We start from the raw sequence: 13,988 nt of genomic DNA on the forward strand, positions 1-13,988 counted from the left end.
CGTCCAGTTGAACGAGATGTGTGTGTGTGTATAACTACTCACACTCAAACTCAGGCAGGTACCTTGAGTTTACAGGATTTACATTAGAATGAGAATAGGTGAGAAACATTCTCTTGATCATACGAAGGCAGTCTGAGTGTACATGGTGACTGACGGATCCTGCCGGAATTCTAATTGGTGGTATTGCTAAAGTCGCCTGCATATGTTCAAAAAAAGGATGACAAGCTACAAGAGGTGCTGACAAAGGCAGGAGATTCAAGATTAATTGTGCTTTGCTGAGGACTCCTGAAATACGCTGAATGTGATTATTAATTCAGAGCAGAAAAGGACATACATGGGAATGATACTATACTGTACAATACCGGCACACCAATCAAGATCCCAGTTCTAAGGGAGTTAAAATATACTGTATGTCTCCATTATGCTGCAGAATCTAAAAATAACTAAAACAAGGAAAATTTAGTATCAGTACACAAATCGTCTATTTAAAAATAAATATATGACGCACTGTAATTTGAAGTGTTCTACTTTAAATAGTTTTAACTAAGCAGGCCATTTGAAAAATACGTCTAATTGTAAATATAATTTACATTTGCCTTAATGCATCCTGAATATACTGCCAGATTTGTCTTCTAAATTATACTGTTTAAAGTACCACAGGCAAATATGGGATGCATGATTTCCCATATAAAAACCAGATAGTAATAAAGATGGGATGTGACCAAGAACAGCTAAAATGAATCCAAAAAGGAGAAATTTACCAGCACAAAACATGACTCCATTTATACTATTGCAATACAGGTGTCTTGGGTCAGATTATAGATTAAGACCCAGATTAAAACCCAGACTACAGCTTTCAGAAATTTCCTTCCACTCATCCCATGTAGTAAACTGGCACTTGATGTTTGCCAGCTGTTAACACAAGTGTTAATACACTAATTAAATAATAGCCCCTTCAGTGAGATCCCCATAATCCTGTCCAATGCTCTGACAAATCAGAATCCTTCCTTCTGGAACTGCTGCAGCCATTTGGATTCATTTATTCAGTAAAAAATAGGCTAATGAAAAACTGAGTGATCAGTTTCGGGCATTTCTACTCTCCCGCTGAGCAGCACTACGACACGCTTATCAGTCAGACCCACAAGCTGAGGAATGTCGAAATGGTTTTGAGGTGAAAACTCTGTGGAACGACTGCTGCTGGAGCTTTTGGCGAATCACTGCTGATAATTTCCATACTGGCTCTGTGGAGAACACCACAAGTATAACGAATTAGCTAGCAATTCAGAATCCCCCCCAACAGCAGGTGTCCATAAGCAGGTATGGCTGTACCTGATCATAGGCATAGGGTCTCTGCGTCTGTCCACTGGGCGTGGCTTGGGAGGGACGGTACGAGCTGTACTGCTGGCCCTGGCCCGCCTGGTAGCTGGAGTACTGCGCGGACGCTGCCTGCCCCGGGCCTGGGAGATTAACGATGGGGATAAGAGATGCTAAACATAGTAAAACGGCAGGTTTTCACAAGTCTGCTGTATACCTGTCACTCATGCAAGGAGCCAGCACCTGCCCTCATTCTTATGGCCCACGTGATGAGAGGGGATGAAGCAGACATTGCATATCAGTTCACTGCTGAACCAAAGACCCCATGTGTCCAGTAAAACATGTTTAGTTCGCCCTACACAGGATATTATATTATTTCTCTCTTGTATGCCTTCTGCAGTAATGATAAAAATTATTAAGTAATCATAGTTTTGGTCTTTTGTAATAAATCTTAGGTCCTTATTCATACATCTTTTTTTTCTTCAAAAGTAGCTAATTCATAGTTAAATAGCTTATCTTTTACAGACTAAGAAATTACCTGCCTTGCTAATTTCACTGCTTTAGGCTATTTCAGTTTTCCACATGCTAAATACAGCAAGAGAACCAATCATCTTGTATTCTTCAATTTTGTGATGCAAATAGAAATTTGTGGCAGCATAGACAAAGCATGGAATCTTTACTGCAGACAGAGCGTCAAAGAGCATTTATAGATCAGTCAATTATTACCATAGACTGGACCCTGCAGTACTATAGGGGAGCTGGTGTTTTTGGGGGAAGTGTGGGCTTCTTCTAATCTGAGGATGAAATGAAATGATCACCTGTATGTGTGCATTACTGGAGAGCAAGATGGGACATAAGAAAACTAAAGAATTCCTAGGTACCTGAATTCACACTTGAACAAATGGCAAATGAATTACCATTAAATTCAAGGCCCTTGAGGACTTACCGTAGGCCTGCTGCTGCCCGCCATAGTTCTGCTGTGTGGGATACTGCTGCTGGCTGAAAGGCTGCTGCTGGCTGGAGCTCTGCTGGTAGGAGGCCTGTGGCTGACTGTACTGTGCACTGTTTCCTGTGGATGTAGCACACAGAAAGCCTCAGCCATGCAATCAAGTATACAAACCTGAAAGAATGAGTTGCTCTGAACAGCTCAGTTATTTCAAGCGTGGTACTGTCATAGGATGCCACCTTTGCAATAAGTCAGTTAATGAAATTTCTTCCCTGCCAGATATTCCACAGTGGCGGCATGGTGGTGCAGTGGTTAGCACTGTTGCCTCACACCTCTGGGACCCGGGTTCGAGTCTCTGCCTGGGTCACGTGTGCGTGGAGTTTGCATGTTCTCCCCATGTCGTCGTGGGGTTTCCTCCGGGTACTCCAGTTTCCCCCCACAGTCCAAAAACATGCTGAGGCTAATTGGAGTTGCTAAATTGCCCATAGGTGTGCATGTGTGAGTAAATGGTGTGTGAGTGTGCCCTGCGATGGGCTGGCCCCCTATGCTGGGTTGTTCCCTGCCTCGTGCCCATTGCTTCCAGGATAGGCTCCGGACCCCCCGCGACCCAGTAGGATAAGCGGTTTGGAAAATGGACGGATGGATAGATATTCCACAGTCTGCTGTAAGTGGTATTATTCCGAAGTGGCAGCGTTTATGAACACAAAGTGGCAGACCATGTAAAGTAACTGAACGGGGTCACTGGGTGCTGAGGCGCACGATGTGCAAAAGTCACCGACGCACGTTCAATCAAAAAACAGAGAGTTCCAAGCTTCCTGTGGCATTAACCCCTGCACAAGCACTCTGCACCGGGAGCTTAATGGAATGGACTTCCATGGTCGAGCAGCTGCATGCAATCCTCACATCACCAAGCACAATGCCAAGCATAGGATGGAGTGGTGTAAAACAAACTTCCATCGGACTCGGGAGCAGTGGAACTGTGTTATGTGGAGTGACAAATCACGCTTCTCTGGCATTCTGATGGATGGGTTTGGCAGATGCCAGGAGAATGTTACCAGCCTGACTACATTGTGCCAGCTATAAGGTTTGGTGGAGGAAGAATTATAGTATTTGGTTGTTTTTCAGGGGTTGGTGAAGGAAACTCTTAATGCTTCAGCATACCAAGACATTGTGGACAGTTCTGTGCTGTCAACTTTATAGGAACAGTTTGGGGAAGGCCCAAATTTTCCAGCATCACTGTACCCCAGTGCACAAAGCAAGATCCTTAAAGACATGGTTGGGTGAGTTTGGTGTTGAGGAACTTGGCTGGCCCACAGAGAGCCCAGACCTCAACCCCATCTAACACTTTTGGGATGATCTAGATCAGAGATTGCAAGCCAGGCCTTCACATCCAACATCAACGGCTGACCTCACAAATGCGCTTCTGGATGAATGGGCAACAATTCCCACATTCACACTCCATAAACTTGTGGACAGCCTTCCCAATAGAGTGCCAACTGTTATGGCTGCAAAGGGGGGACCAACTCCATATTGATGCTTATGGATTTAGAATGGGATGTCATAAAAGTTCCTGTAAGTGTAATGGCCAGGTGTCCCAATACTTTTGTCCATATAGTGGAGGTTGGAGACTCCTGGTGGATTGATTCACCCTCATATTAAGGCTCCTTCTTCTATATCATCAATCCACCAGAATCCACAAATACCAGGAGAATTTCTGACTGCACATTTCTTGTTACTCAATATTTTTATAGATTTTCCTATGAAAAACGTAGTAATGTTAAGCTGGCTGACTGTAATTCTAACCAAAATTAGGTACTGTACCAGCTGGGCTGTTTTTGGCTTCCAACTACCAAAAGTTGGAGTCCAAATGAAATACACTAGAAACGCATCCTTGTTACATGACGGTACCTGCAACTCCGTTGGTTGCCTAAAGCAGGCATCTCAGCGTTAGTTCCCTTTCAAGCCTAAATGACAGCTGTCCCCTTGATGCAATGAGGATAATCATTAAAGTCCTGGGCACAGGTATGTTTCTACACGGCCTGAGTGTTTCACGTTTACTGCACATATGAGTATTACCCTAACAGTCACAAAATTTTTTCGATGACAGCTTTCTAAATGTTGGAACATTAAATGTTACTTGATGCCAAAATATAGCTTCAGCCAACAGTACATCGGACAGAACTGATAGGGTGCGATCCACTGCCTACAAGCGGTACCTCCTTCATAGTAATGCTGTGAGGACTCCTCAAAGCTCCTCTCATATCCAGGCTCACCGTAGGAGGACTGCTGGTATGAATACTCCCCGTGACCTGCAGGAGAAAGGAGCACAGAAAAAGCCACAAACTGACCAGAGGTCAAACCCGAAGGTACAAATTCCGCAGTGCAAAACCATCACGCGAACTTAACGAGTTTTCATACACCATGCAGACACACGATATTACAAGAGACACGTTTGTGCCCTGCATGGGAACGGTGATGAGGCTCAGACCACAACTGAAATTTCGGCACACCAAAAATATACCAACAAGGGCTTACACTGCAAGTAGAGGCTGTGAAACATGAGACAGGGGATCTCAGAAAACAATGAGCAGTGTAGCAGAGGCCAGAATCGCTAAGACTAACTGCTGTGGTGACTGGGCTTGTCAGGTAGGGGGCTTGCAGTTGTTACGGTACCATCAGAGTAATACTGCTGGTTAATGGGCTCGTTGGAGCTCTGACTGTGGCCATATGGTTCCCCGTAGAATTCGTCCTGTCCAGTGTACTGCAGAGCGGATCCTGCAAGACAGGCCACAGTAGGTTTGTTAATCAACTGATATACAGCATCACCGGCTATAGGTGAGTGAAGCCTTTCGGGTGTGAATGAGTAATATAAAGAAATTTTGTGTAAACTGTTAGCTATGTTTTCTATTAAGGTGGTGAATGCGTCAAATGAACGCCACTTGATTACAGCTAATAGTAGATGACAAACTATTTAACCGCAGTTACATGCTTAGGTGTATGCAAAATCAAACCCAGAATGACATATGTATTTTTTCCAATTTAATAACAAGATACAAAATATTAATTATGCTCTTTAAATGTTAGCCTCATGTAACATTCCATTAATTGTAGTTCACAAAATTTAAAATGTGTCAGAAGAAAAATATCATGTGTTAGATATTTAAAGGAAATTTTATTTGGAACAAAAAAAAAGCCAATGGTACGTAGGAGCAAGGCAGGGAAAGGGGTGTGCAAAAACTCCAGGTACTACATTCCCCTTTAAGAGCTGATGCAATGAATATACTAACTGAAACATTCACAAAGCTGACGGCAAGGCAGAGGGACAAAGATCTGGCTACAGAATTTATGTGGCAATGTTGAAAGATAACTAGATACCTAGATAGATTCCATAGCCATTCCGCTGTCATAAGTTCAAATCTTCGCTTGTCACTTATAAAATAAGATTATTAGCCCTTTTCCAGGAACTCTACAAGATGACTTCAGAACTTGTCCAGAGCCTTCTAGGTGCGACAGCTCCACCCACAGGAAGAACCCCGAAGTTGTACAGAAAGCAGATTCCACCAATGACTGTACATTCTTCAACTTATGGTAGTAACAGCCTTAGTCCATATTTTGTCTTGTCACCGTCTTGCTGGTGAACATGGATATAGTTTTCAAATCTATCTTGATAATGCCCATCTTTACAAAACATTTACAAAAGAGTTACAAAAACAGGGATCAGGAGAGTCAGCTACCACAGATCCTTACGCCCAATCAAAAGCTGCCGCTAGAACATGTATTAATGCATGTGACACTCCGGTAAACATGCAGCCCATCGCAGGCCTGCGAGCATTCCCCTTCAGACTGCTTAGTGACATGCCCAAGCGCAGCGAGCTGACTGGCAGTGACGCTCTGGTTCCGTTGCTAATAAGGTTTTTGCTCAAATTACTCTTAACCTCTCAATACTACATAATCTTCGTAGAAACAATATTAGTTCATAATATACATTTTACACTTAGTAGCCAGGATGACATATATTATAAAATTTACTGTAATTTCATTCCTTGCATTTTAATGGATATATACTATTAAAATAGCAATTTGTAACATTCTATGTATATATGTGCAGAACTTCATGCAATTAATATTTGATTATAATTAATAACTAATATCATGTAATATACTGATTATAATATAATGTTTATTATTCTTAAAGCCTCTTATGGCCTGGATTGTCAATTTGACGTTTCTGCCTTTTCTCTGAGATCTTATTTAAAGTGTCCTTGCAGGGTTTTTTGATGGTCTAAATAACTTAAGTATGAGTTGCCTATTTTTTCATGTCGCCTGATATTGGTAGGGCTGGTTACCTTGTGAAGTGCGATACGATGCCATGGGTCTCTGCGCCATGATGCTGTTTCCTTGGTTACCCTGGCTGAGCATCCCCATTGGCTGAGGCCCCTGGTAGTGCTGACTCCCGGCCTGAGCAGAGGAGTAATGGGACGTCGCCGCCTGCTGGTGCATCATCGTTACTGGGGAAATTTTTTGGAATTTTAAAACAATTAGACTTTGGGGACCGAAAGTTAAAATGCTACTGAGTCATGGAAACTCTTGGTAATTGCTTGCAAAGAAGCCTTGTCATTCTAAATAAAGGTAATTTGTATTGGCCTGATATTTATCTAATCATGAAAACCGTTTCCTGCAAGAGAGCTATCGTGGAGATGTGACTCATCAGCTGACACCTACATGACACAATGCCACCCGAGCTAAGCACAGGCACAGAGAATCACCTTGGCTGGAGGGCAAGTTGAGGTTGCCACGGGAGGTGTAGCTACCCATGGACTGGCCCTGACTCTGCATTGGAACACCCTGTGAAGACGACACCGCCTGGCTGTACCCAGCTGATGGAGCATGACTGCTGACTGGCAGGCTCATGGAGGTTGGAGGGAGAGCTGTTTGACCTGAAGACTGGATAGCAGTGTGGCTAGGGCCTGAAACACACCACACACATGTACGTTTGTATTTATATCTTTATGGGGGCCATCCATTCAATTGCATGGGTAAAACCCTAATCCCAACCACGACCTTATCCCCTACCCAGCCCTAACCTTAACCGTAAGTAACCAAACTAAACACAAGACTTGTGGCACTTTTAGTTTTTTTTTTAGAGTTTCCCCCCCAATGGCAAAAGAGATGAATATGACTCTAAATATAAAAAGTCAATAAGTTTTGGTGCAGGACAGTGAAGTGCAAGTACATCAACGGGCATCAGTTGTAACATACGAGTAATTATGGATTTGTGACTAAAGAAATGCATGTATCCCAGAACAGGAGTTATCAAAAACCATTCAGTAGAGTATTAAACTGACATTAAACTACCCTGAACTACAAATTATCCACTAGCAGTGTAGAAAAATAAATCTGGCAGAGAGAGTTCAATGGCAACCACTATGCAAGGGGGGCCCTTACCATTGGTGATCTGACCCTGCATGAGTGAGGCGGTGGGCAGGCTGGAGGACATGCTGTCGTTCAGGTTGCTCTGGGAATGAAGACCCTGGGCACTGGCACTCTGGCTCATTCCTCCAGGCCCCACGTTCATGTTCTGGGATGGGGGCTGAGGAGGGACCAGAGCAAGGAAGACAAACATGCCGTTATTGTGCTACTGAACAAGGCCGTCAGCTGGTTCAGCTTTATTCTATGTGTTCTATGTGTTTTCGGAATTTTAAATGATCTTAATAATTAACATCTTTGAGTAGATCATCTCTCTTGTCATTTGTATATCAAATGATTTTGCCAGGTGGCATAAGATCATGTGGGTGTCCTTCAGGTACAACAGATTCCTCCCACAACCAAAAGACATACAATGTGTGACTGTGTGCCCTGTAATGGATGAGGATCAGCTGCTCTGTACCTGTACTTCCAAGCTCCAAGGGAACTATGACCCTATACTAGATAACCGCTATAAAAATAGATGGATGGATGGATACTTAGCTATGATATCAAAATGTGTGGGTCAAAGATTTGCAATGCTATGTGTGTTTTCAGCTACTTCCTGTACAAGTTTTTATTAGTGTAAATGATTGTTCATTGGTTTAACAAGCATTTAGGGTAGGTCTTAAGCATAGTGATGCCTCTTCAGACCAGGGTTTCATTCCTACCCCTTCTCTACATGTGTCGGGTTTACATGTTCTCCCCATGTCATTGTGGGGTTTCCTCTGGATTTTCCCCCATAGTCCAAGGACATGCTAAGGTAAAGTGAAGCTGCCAAATTGTCCATAGGTGTGAATGCTATTTGCCATGTTATGGGTTGGCACCCCATCCTGAGTTATTCCCTGTCTTGTGTCCATAACTTCCAGGACAGGCTCCAGACCTCCTGAGACTGAATAGGATAAGTGTGTATGGAAAATCAATGGAGCTGCTCTTCTACTAGCATTAGTCTAGCTTATATGTGCTTTTGAACTATGCTCACTGCAAGGAGACAGATAATTTACTGCATGCCGGTGGCTATTTCATGTCAATGGCTGCTATGGAAAAGGCACATTAGTGAGATGAAACCATGTGATGCCACCCATAAGCCATCATAACTTAGCGACGACTCAAATACCAACAATGAGTCTCAAAAGTGTGACAATTACCCTTTTATGCCAATGATTCCCACGTTCACATGATTCACATGTTCCTCAACAAAATAAATGAGTGCCTTCATCAGACAGCTGTACAGAGGTGGAGATGGATTCCCTGACAGTGACGCTGAGACAGAACATTTGCCTGATGATAACACATATTCAGTCACTAAGGTAATGCAGAGGGAATTCCAGCAGAGGGCTCTGGTGCTGCTCGATGATTCATGCACATACACACGTACACATGCACACGTACACATGCCGAGCATCAGGCACAGTACTTACAGCAGGCAACAATGACTGCATGTTTTGATTTGAATCTGCTATTGTAGCAAGATAGACCAGATTTCTGTGTAATATCTGCTGATACCTGAGAAAATATAGGATACCACTTCAGCAAAAAAGTTGGTTTAACTTGTACAAATAATGTGAAGCTGATCATATATGAGAATTTAAATATATACGTGTTTTAAAGTCTCTCTGAAGCACATTACAATAGAACACTAATGAATATAATGCATTTTATCAACAATAAAATATACTTACTGAGTGCATTCTGCTGTTTTGCCTTTACTTTGGTAGTCCATAATACATTGAATCAGGTGATGGTTTTCATCAAGCATCTTGAAGAGAAAATGACCGTGTGAGTACCATCATTATCATTTTCGAACGTTGTTTATGACGGTATATTTGAGGAAAAATAGCTACGTCATTATTATACTTAAAGCATCGAAAAAAATCCAGACAGGTGAAAAACAGCAGTCCACAGGACAGAGGAATGGAAAGGTGAAAGGCGTTTTAACAGCCCGTGTAAAGGGCACTTACACTTTATCATCCGTACTCCGAAATATATATATATGGGTCAATTCATCTGCTCAGCCTCTATAAGTTAGCAAGGGGACGTCTGAGCCAATATTTCAAGTCAATATTTTAATAGGAAAGCGATGCTTGTGACCTTTTTGACTTTTGCCACCGTCTTTAGTGTTTTTTTTTTTTTTTTTGCAATCACACAAAAAACGACCCCTTTCCCTTATAAAACCTCATAGAAGACAGACACGCCAAGCTCACGTGTGGCAATCATGTGCTTGCCAGATAATAATTTAAATCATGGCACATACAGATGGGCAGCGTCTTGATTTTATTTTTTGTCTGTGGAAAAGATGGACAATGGATACTGGCAGACTGATACAGTGCAGCATCCTAATAATGTGCGACACACACCTTCCATTATCACCGAGCGTAGCGGGCAGTCATCCAGCCTCGCACTCTCTCTTTAATTACGCACAGAGAGCAGCCACTTTCACCATCTTGACTTGCTTCGGTACAGCTTTTATGCTGCCTTCTATATTTTTAATATTTAAAACAAAACGATAGTATTTTTCTTATGGATAGATGGATAGTTTCTATAGACACTATGCTGCAACCAAATTTAAAGTAGCATCTGCAAATAGCCGACTGTGTATCAATAGTAACAGCGCCAGATCGGATATGTATAATAAAAATGTGTGCATGTGCAGCGATACACAAGCATAATTAATGCTTTAAATAGTGCACTAACGTGAAATGAATGACAAAAATACAAATGTTAAAATAATAGATTTGCATTTTATATTTCCCCACTGCCTACAGAGCGAAGGTTACCTGGTTCGTAACTCGCGTACACTCCACAATGCACATCACCTGGCTTTGTAGTAGTTTCCTTGTTTCACTCGCAATAACAAATTTCGATGCTACCATTCACACGGGATTACTGCATCTCCCTTGCAACACATATTACACTAACCAACCAGTGTAACCCCATCTAAAATTAAAACGCTGACGTCTGATACTGTTACCTTTTGTATAGTTTGTTGTGTCACCTCTCCTTTACTTCTTGGCCGAGCCGAAGCAAACGCGACGGACATTGTCTTGATTTAGCGATATACAGTAAACGTATTTTTCTATTATACTACCTAATATTTAATTCTAGCTACCTCCTATTACGGATTTAGGGTTCCCGTTATTTGAGCTAAAAAAGGGGGGGTGTGTTCGGTCAAATCTGGACTGATCCAATGCAGGGTCAAAATAAATCTTAAATATATTTAACAGCTGCATAAACTGAATAGCGTTTTTCTTTCCATTGCATTGCAGCACTCTGATCGCCTTACTACTGTTGATGCTGAAGAGATTCCCTTCCCTTAAAACCTAACAACATCCCCTATCATTGTTTTTGGTACGAACCCGGTCTACTACTGTACTGTAGTAAGGCTGCAGATATCCATTTTTATTCAGAGCGAGGAATACGGCTATTCCTCAACGTAAATGAGCGCATTGCCATACATCGCACGCAATAAATCATCCGAGCGTTAACTGAACTGGCATTGGCTACGTTTTACATCCCCGGAAGAGGCGTTGCGCCGTGAATTTGCGCTTTTCTGATAGTATTCACTTTCGGTTTTGTTATTGAAAGACCCTTGGCAGCTTTTTGTATAGATTGCACAGAAAACTCTGACTTCATTCATTTTAAAGTGTTTCTTTGTTGTCAAAGATGAGTTACGACCGAGCTATCACTGTGTTTTCACCGGACGGTCACCTGTTTCAGGTCGAATACGCTCAGGAGGCTGTAAAGAAGGGATCGACGGCGGTAAGTGCAGAAGGATGGTCACGGCCTCACAGAAAAATGAGCGTCTACTTAGTCCATTACAGTCCGATCAAAATTAGTATGTTATAGCTGCTCTTATCGTTAGAGATCTTATAGTTTATATACAATATTCGCCTGGCAGTTTTACTTTTGGTTATATCGTATTAAGGCATGTATAAAGCACAATATAGCATGAACAGTTTTTAAAACTAGAAAACACTGAAGTGCAGGGCCGTAGCCAGCTATGAGGTTGCCGGGGTCCGGACCTCTATAATATTTTGAGAGCCAAAAATAAAATTTGAAGCTAAATATTCCCTTGAATAAAAATGGGCTTGATTTGGCTAACGTTTAACCTAACTAATTACTTAAAAAAAAACTGCTTTGAAGTGGATGGATCAATAATGTGATTGACCAAACCCACCTCCAGCTCCTGCACCTCACCTTACTCCAACCCTGGCTATAGCCCTGTTGAAGTGCACAGATACAATATTGTTCTGTAATATTTTAGGTTGGCGTAAGGGGCAAAAATATTGTTGTACTTGGTGTGGAGAAGAAATCAGTGGCGAAACTACAAGACGACAGGACAGTGCGCAAAATCTGCGCTCTGGATGACAATGTTTTTATGGCTTTTGCAGGTAAACTGAATCTGATTCCAATTCCTTTTATATGGGCCAATTGACATTTTCCTCTCTGTACAAAACACTCCATATATATATATATATACATACACACACACACACTCATATATACACAGAATCCATCTGAAGTTCCTCCTACCACCCACCAAAAAGGCTCATGTTCTAATACCACCTTAGACATGGCAAATGTTCCAAAAATGATAATTGTGTTCTCCCCAGGACTTACAGCAGATGCCAGAATTGTCATTAACAGGGCAAGAGTGGAGTGCCAGAGTCATCGCCTGACTGTGGAGGACCCTGTGACTGTGGAGTACATAACGCGCTTCATATCCAGCATCAAACAGGTTTTTATCATAATTATTAGGAAGGCCAGGGGATTTTATTCTCCCATCCAGAGCTATGTTTCCCAAAAACTCCTGTTAGCAACTTGCATAGTAGGAGCCATTCAGATGAATGGGTCTATCTAGGTAAGTTGCTAATGCTGGGAAATGTTTTGGGAAACATACCCCACTTTAACTTAATCCCCTGGCTTATAGTTAAGACTGACAAGACATGGTTAACACAGTGAATGGTGGCATGTATAATAAAAGGTATAATAAAACAAGCAATTTTGTTTTTCCAGAATCAAACCAAACCAAGTTATCCTCTCGGTTATTAACCTAACTTACATGGCCCGTTTTCTTCATTAAGCGATACACTCAAAGCAATGGCCGTAGACCTTTTGGGATCTCTGCCCTCATCATGGGCTTTGACTTTGATGGGATGCCAAAGCTGTACCAGACAGACCCCTCTGGGACATATCATGCATGGAAGGTAGGCCCCAAGTATCATGGTTTAGCCCAGGCCTGTGTGTTGGAGCTATCATAGCAAACTTACATGATGATTAGCTGAGGTAAATACAGTTTTCATGCTACACTGCAATACTGCATGGCCCAAACATAAAACACACTGGATATATCCACGTGCCTTCCTAAAGTGAAAATTGGGTAGCGGCTTATGCAGAGTTGTGTCATAGATTAGCCTTGGCAAAAGGTCAGCATCTGCTCACTCTGCTTTATGGTTTTTGTAGGCCAATGCCATTGGCAGATCTGCAAAAACTGTACGAGAATTTCTGGAAAAGAACTACGAGGAGAAAGACATGGAGTCAGATGAAGAAACTATAAAGTTGGCCATCAAAGCACTACTAGAGGTAACCAGTCGCTATTTTAGAGAAACATGTTAACCATCAAAGCAAATTTTACCATTTATTACAAACTAATACAGCTTGCATCAGCTCTTCACCATGAATAAGTAAAATCAAAAGAAGATCAGTCTCAACTGCGTAGGTCTGGTTCACTCACACATCCAGTTTACATATGTCTGTTACTACAATTTCTATCTTTTCGTTTCCAGGTCGTACAGTCTGGAGGCAAGAACATTGAGCTTGCAGTCATGAAGCGCAACGAACCCCTGAAGGTTTATTGAGTTTGAATTGTCTCACTTGCTAAGCCTGGGCTGGACATTTGGTTGTAAACAAAATTCACAAAAACGCAGTTCGGTTAAACAACTTAAAAAGTTATGTAATGCTATGTTAGCTATACACCACTACAGTACTATTACAGATCTATATTAAAACACCACTGAGTAACTCATTTCAATTTCAGTAAGATTATAAATTGATATGGACCAACCAGTTTTCATGTTTCTTTTGACAGCTACTGAGCCCAGAAGAAATAGAACTCCACGTCTCAGAGATAGAGAAAGAAAAGGAAGAAAGTGAGAAGAAAAAGAAGAAGGCGTAGTCTGGACACTATTTGGAGAGTCAAAGTGCCTTTAAATCATTAAATTCTCATTGCTTCATGACCTGCCATTCTGTGTCACATCATTCCACT

General features: G+C 41.9%; 2 protein-coding genes across 6 annotated transcripts; one reads left to right on the top strand and one right to left on the bottom strand.

Annotated features, from left to right (window-relative positions):
• Positions 1–63: 63 nt before the first annotated feature.
• LOC125746994 (calcium-responsive transactivator-like) lies at positions 64–11,008 on the bottom strand. 5 transcript variants are annotated; one of them, XM_049021638.1, is made up of 11 exons: positions 10,695–11,008; positions 9,406–9,482; positions 9,145–9,229; positions 7,706–7,850; positions 7,027–7,227; positions 6,607–6,768; positions 4,934–5,035; positions 4,477–4,569; positions 2,261–2,383; positions 1,330–1,457; positions 64–1,241 (listed from the first exon to the last, which is right to left on the bottom strand). In XM_049021638.1, exons 1-11 carry the CDS (start codon positions 10,761–10,763, stop codon positions 1,215–1,217), a joined length of 1,212 nt encoding a protein of 403 aa, XP_048877595.1. In that variant the 5' UTR covers positions 10,764–11,008; the 3' UTR covers positions 64–1,214. The 5 variants fall into 5 exon arrangements, with proteins under 5 accessions (XP_048877595.1, XP_048877593.1, XP_048877594.1 ...); XM_049021636.1 differs by having other exon boundaries at positions 4,883–5,035; XM_049021637.1 differs by lacking the exon at positions 10,695–11,008 and adding an exon at positions 10,501–10,687.
• Positions 11,009–11,166: 158 nt separating this feature from the next.
• Positions 11,167–13,959, top strand: LOC125747003 (proteasome subunit alpha type-7-like). Its single transcript, XM_049021658.1, has 7 exons — positions 11,167–11,482; positions 11,988–12,114; positions 12,337–12,461; positions 12,808–12,930; positions 13,187–13,306; positions 13,510–13,572; positions 13,812–13,959. The coding sequence occupies exons 1-7, from the start codon at positions 11,387–11,389 to the stop codon at positions 13,896–13,898; spliced, it is 741 nt and encodes a 246-aa protein (XP_048877615.1). The 5' UTR covers positions 11,167–11,386; the 3' UTR covers positions 13,899–13,959.
• Positions 13,960–13,988: the final 29 nt, after the last annotated feature.

This window comes from Brienomyrus brachyistius, chromosome 8 (genome assembly GCF_023856365.1).
Source record: "Brienomyrus brachyistius isolate T26 chromosome 8, BBRACH_0.4, whole genome shotgun sequence".
NCBI lineage: Eukaryota > Metazoa > Chordata > Actinopteri > Osteoglossiformes > Mormyridae > Brienomyrus > Brienomyrus brachyistius.

Coding starts and splice junctions, on each gene's coding strand:
- LOC125746994 (XM_049021636.1), bottom strand. CDS start 10,763: ATGTCCGTCGCGTTTGCTTCGGCTCGGCCAAGAAGTAAAGGAGAGGTG. Junction 9,483..10,694: donor CACAACAAACTATACAAAAG/GTAACAGTATCA, acceptor TTTCTCTTCAAG/ATGCTTGATGAAAACCATCA. Junction 9,230..9,405: donor AAAACAGCAGAATGCACTCA/GTAAGTATATTT, acceptor ATATTTTCTCAG/GTATCAGCAGATATTACACA.
- LOC125747003 (XM_049021658.1), top strand. CDS start 11,387: ATGAGTTACGACCGAGCTATCACTGTGTTTTCACCGGACGGTCACCTG. Junction 12,115..12,336: donor TGTTTTTATGGCTTTTGCAG/GTAAACTGAATC, acceptor TGTTCTCCCCAG/GACTTACAGCAGATGCCAGA. Junction 12,462..12,807: donor TCATATCCAGCATCAAACAG/GTTTTTATCATA, acceptor TTCTTCATTAAG/CGATACACTCAAAGCAATGG.